General features: G+C 44.5%; 1 protein-coding gene across 41 annotated transcripts in view; it reads right to left on the bottom strand.

The window, feature by feature from the left end:
• LOC123503122 (muscle calcium channel subunit alpha-1-like) overlaps nt 1-5000 on the bottom strand; it is a 230015-nt gene that overhangs the window by 184976 nt on the left and 40039 nt on the right. For 2 of the 41 annotated variants that reach the window (XM_045252601.1, XM_045252608.1), the window contains exons 1-2: nt 1892-2296; nt 815-1533 (exon numbers count right to left, since the gene is read on the bottom strand). The exons of 37 other annotated variants lie outside the window; for them this stretch is intronic. In XM_045252601.1, the coding sequence (XP_045108536.1) occupies nt 815-932 (118 nt within the window). In that variant the 5' untranslated portion in view covers nt 933-1533; nt 1892-2296. 2 more of the 41 variants (XM_045252602.1, XM_045252603.1) reach the window with 2 other exon arrangements.

Below are 5000 nucleotides of genomic sequence, written 5' to 3'. Positions count from 1 at the left end.
CATAAATAACCCCCTTCACCTAAATTTTTCCTCCATTAGTGCTCCTCTCAAGCCCCATCAGTCCCCCATCAGTGTCCCGTCATCATTACCCCTTCACCCCATTTTCCTTTCCTTTTCCCTTTTCCCTTTTCCTTTACCCCCATCCCCATCACTCCCCCATCAATACCTCATCACCCCTTCCTCTCACTCCCTTATCAATACCCCTCTCTCCCCATTCCTCCCCATCAATATCTCTTCCCCTCTCACTCCCATCTCACTCAATCCCATCACTGCCCATCAATAACCCCCTCACCCCATCACTGCTCTTCACTATCCCTCTCTGCTTACCACTCCCCTCATCCCCTCACCCCCCTCTCACTCATCCATTCACTCCCCTCATTCCTCCCTTACTTCCCCATCATTCCCCCATCACTGTCCCCTCACCCTCATCACTGCCCCTCACTCTCCTCTCCCTCATCCCCTCACTTTTCTCATTCCTCCCTCACCACCCCATCACTCCCCCATCACTTCCTCCTTCAACTCCCTCACCTCCCATCACTCCCCCCATCATTCCCATCCTCCCTTTCCCATTACTTCCACCCTCACTTCCCCATCACTCCCATCCTCACTGTTCACTGCCCATCACTCCCCCATCACTGCTACTCCCATCCTCACAGCCCATCACTATCCCATCACTGCCCATCACTACCCATCACTGCCCATCACTGCTCATCACTCCCCCATCATTGTCCTATCACTGCCCCATCACTATCCATCATTCCCCCATCACTGCCCATCATTCCCCATCACTATCCCATCACTGCCCATCACTCACCTTCCTCCTCGTAAGCAGCCTTGGTGAAGTACTCGCCAAATTCATCTACTAAATCCGGGTCATCTTCTGGGTTGTATTTTGGTGTTTTCATACGGGCTCTGAATTTCTGGACCGGCATATTGACTCGCTTTAATTTCTTTCTTTATTCTTTTTTCTTTCAATTTTTCTCTCTCTTTCTCTTTTACCTCGTTTTTCTTTTGTTTTTTTTCCTCAATTCACTCTTTGCTTGTGTTTCTTTCCGTCGTTTCCATTGTTATTGTGTTTTTTTTTTTCTTATCTGTGTTTCTACTTTTTATCTCTCGTGTTTCTTGTTGTATGCTTCGATTGTTTTGTTTATTCCTATTTTCGTGTTTATTATGTTCGTTTTCGTTGTCTTTCCTTTCTCTTCTCTTCTCTTCCTCTCTCTTTCTCTCCTGCGGTTCTCCTTCCTTGTGTCTTCTTGTTATCTATTCTTCGTTGGTTTTATTTTCTTCATCTTGCCTTTATCTTTCTGTTTTCTCTTATTCCCCCTTTCTTTTATCCAGTTTTGTTATTTTTTTTCTTTTCCCTCTGTTTCCATTCATTCAAATTGTCACCTGTTTCATATATTTTTTCCTAACTTTTTTCTTCTCTTTCTTTTCTTCTCTCTGTTATTCTGATTTTTCTTTCTCTCTACCTTTCCGTCACGATTATTTTCTTTATATTTTCCTTATTTTCCAGGACTCAATTCACTTCATGAACTAAGAAAAAAGGAAAACAACAAAATAAAACTTAAGAAATGAAAACTAAACAAAATAAAAAAAAGACGATAAAAAAAAACTAATTTCACCACAAACAAATGAAAAAAATTTACATATATAAAAAAAAACGAATAAAAATCAAATAAAAAACACGAACACACAAAAACACACACAAACACCGAATCACAACACCACCACACACCACCACATCAGGAGAGCCACGCCTGACCACCACACCCACGCAGACTTATCACCACCAGCACCATCACCATCACCACCACAATCACCACCACAAACACGCCGCCACCGCCACCGCCACCTAGCTCCCACAATGCTCCGGGGTAAACACGATGCTCACTTGTTTCCGCGAAGGGAGTGGCGGGAAAGCGGTTGTTACTCCTTAAGACACAGTAAGGGAGGGACGGAGAGAAGAGGAGAGAGAGGAGGTAGGAAAGTTTCTCTCCAGGTGAGGTGGCGGTGTTCCTCTCCCCGACTGAGGCCAAAAAGCGGAGAGAGCTTCCTCACTCTCACTCGGTCACTTCACACAACGGGAGGGGGAGTGGGAGAAGGAAGGAGGGGCGGAGGGAGGGAGGCACGAAACAACGAGTGGAGGGGTGGAGAGATAGATTGGAGGGAACGAGGGAGCAGCTGGAGAGATGGGAGGAATAAGTGGGAGAGGTTAGGAGGGATGATGCTTTGAAGGGAGAGGAGGAAATGTGAGAGTAAAGGGAGAGGTGTGGATGTAAGGGAGGAGAGAAAGGTGGAGAGATGAAGTGGAGAGAGGTGGAAGAAGGATGGAGTGAAGAGACTTGCGCGTTTATCTCTCTCTCTCTCTCTCTCTCTCTCTCTCTCTCTCTCTCTCTCTCTCTCTCTCTCTCTCATTCCGCTATATTAATCGTTTCAGCATGAGAAATATCAAGGCAGTTTAGGCGGGAAGGAATTTGGAGAGTTTTTCATAATGACACTTGCAGTAGTAGTAGTAGTAGTAGTAGTAGTAGTAGTAGTAGTAGTAGTAGTAGTAGTAGTAGTAGTAGTAGTAGTAGTAGTAGTATATTCGTCACTATATCACCCTATTGTCACTATACTTTATCATATCACTATCGCAATATAGTATCTCGTATTTAAAGGGAGAACACACACACACACACACAGCTGTCTAGAGTACGGCAGGGAGAGAAGGTGGAGGGGTGGGAGGGAAGGTGGAGGGGTGGGAGGGAAGGTGGGAGGGAAGGCTGGAGGGAGGGAGGGAGGAAAAGCAGCCAGGTGGTGCAGTACTGAGGTAGTGGAGGCAGATGAACGTGGAGATGAAGATGGCAAAGGAAAACGAGGAGGAGGAGGAGGAGGAGGAGGAGGAGGAGGAGGAGGAGGAGGAGGAAGGAGGAGGAGGAGGAGGAGGAGGAGGAGGAGGAGGAGGGGGAGGAAAAATAAGAGGAAGAAGAGGAGAAGGAGGAAGAGGAGGAAGAGGAGGAGGAGGAAAAGGAGGAGGAGGAAGGAGGAGGAGGAGAAGGAGGATGGTGGTGGTGGTGGTGGTGGTGGTGGTGGTGGTTGTGATTAATTACGATGATTATCTATCTGATGATGACAATAATAATAACAATAATAATAATAATAACAATAATAATAATAACAATAATAATAATAATGATAATAACAACAACAACAACAACAACAATGATAATGCTCCAACAAATAAAGCAGCAGCAACAACAACAACAACAACTACTACCACTACCATTACCATTACTACTACTACTACCACTACTACTACTACTACTACTATAACTACTACTACCACAACAACTAAAAACAACAACACTAGAAAAGCAGTAGTAGTATCAGTAGGGGTAGATGAAGCAACAGTAGCATTAGGAGCAGTAGTAGTAATAGTAGTAGCATCAGCAGTAGAAGAGTAGGTGGTGGTGGTGGTGGTGGTGGTGGTGGTGGTTGAGGCGCCAACAATGGGGGAGATGTCGGCCTGGCAAAAAGCCTTCTAGCCGACACCCCACCCGAAATAATCGCTCTCCACACACTGAGAAAATGAGAGAGAGAGAGAGAGAGAGAGAGAGAGAGAGAGAGAGAGAGAGAGAGAGAGAGAGAGAGAGATTCAAGGGAGTGTTCCTTACTACCTACATTCCTTTCTTTTTCTCGTCCCCACAAGACTCTCTCTCTCTCTCTCTCTCTCTCTCTCTCTCTCTGAATGACGGTCTGCTTTGTCTTAAAACCGAAGTATCACACACACACACACACACACACACACACACACACACACACACACACACACACACACACACACAAATCTTTTCCCACACACGTAAAATGCAAAAATAAGAAGCAAGAAGAATGATGTGAAAAAAAAACAGAGAGAGAGAGAGAGAGAGAGAGAGAGAGAGAGAGAGAGAGAGAGAGAGAGAGAGAGAGAGAGAGAGAGAGAGAGAGAGAGAGAGAGAGAGAGAGAGAGAGAGAGAGAGAGAAAATTGCAAGTAAGTTGGCAGACAGTCTCATTTCGCCTCATTCCACACCTCACTCCACATTCCTACCACCACTGTACTATGCTGACACCACGCCGCCGCCTTGCTGACACCCCTATGTGCTGTCTGTCCTGGGGAAAAAATCACAGCTGACACGACGAGGGAGGAAAAAAGAGGAAAAAATGACTGACTCTTCCTGACGTTTTTACTTTCTTTTTCTTTTCCCTTTCTATCTTAACCCCTTCAATAGATAGGGAGGAAAAAGAGAGGGAAAAAATTACTCCTAATGTTTTGTTTTCTTAAGTTTTCCTTCCTTTTTCTATCTTAACCCCTTCAGTACTAGGACCTTGAGATTTGTGTACGATTAGACCATGTTATTGACATTAGCAAGGGTCTATGGAGGTCAGAAGATTATCCCCATTCAGTACCATGACACGTTTTCATGTTTACTCTGCTTACTATTTGGTGATTCTATACAGCTTCAGAAACTTATGTGAGGGATTGAAAGAGTGAAGACTGTGGCCATTAATCTTCTGTCCTCCATAGACCCTGATGTAAATAAATCGCTTAATCACACCCAAATTTCAAGGTAGAAATGTGTCCCAGTACTAGAGGGGTTAATGGTCAGACTTCACTATTCTAATCCCCCACATGAGTTTCTGAACCTGTAAAAAACCGCCAAATACTATGTAGGATAGATATGAAAACGCGTCACGGTACTGAAGGGGTTAAATTTCCGAGTTTGTTAATTTCGCATTGCTGACTTTTGGTATCTAGAGAACGTTATTGCTGTCGATTAGATGAGGTATGAGATGCTGATTTTGCCTCTCTATTCTATGGCTGACTGTTGACTTTGTTCGGCTGATATTTGGCATATAGTGATGTTAGAGTTAAGTTACTGCTGACCCTTTGCTGACGTAGATGGCTTTGCTGACAATGTAACACTAGAGCCTCTGTAAGTGCTGACTCAAAATTGGTTACTGCTGACACTTTACAGAG

Source organism: Portunus trituberculatus, chromosome 13 (genome assembly GCF_017591435.1).
Source record: "Portunus trituberculatus isolate SZX2019 chromosome 13, ASM1759143v1, whole genome shotgun sequence".
Classification (NCBI taxonomy): Eukaryota; Metazoa; Arthropoda; class Malacostraca; order Decapoda; family Portunidae; genus Portunus; species Portunus trituberculatus.
The sequence above is the reverse complement of the archived record's forward strand: the minus strand, read 5'-3'. Positions and strand labels throughout refer to the sequence as shown.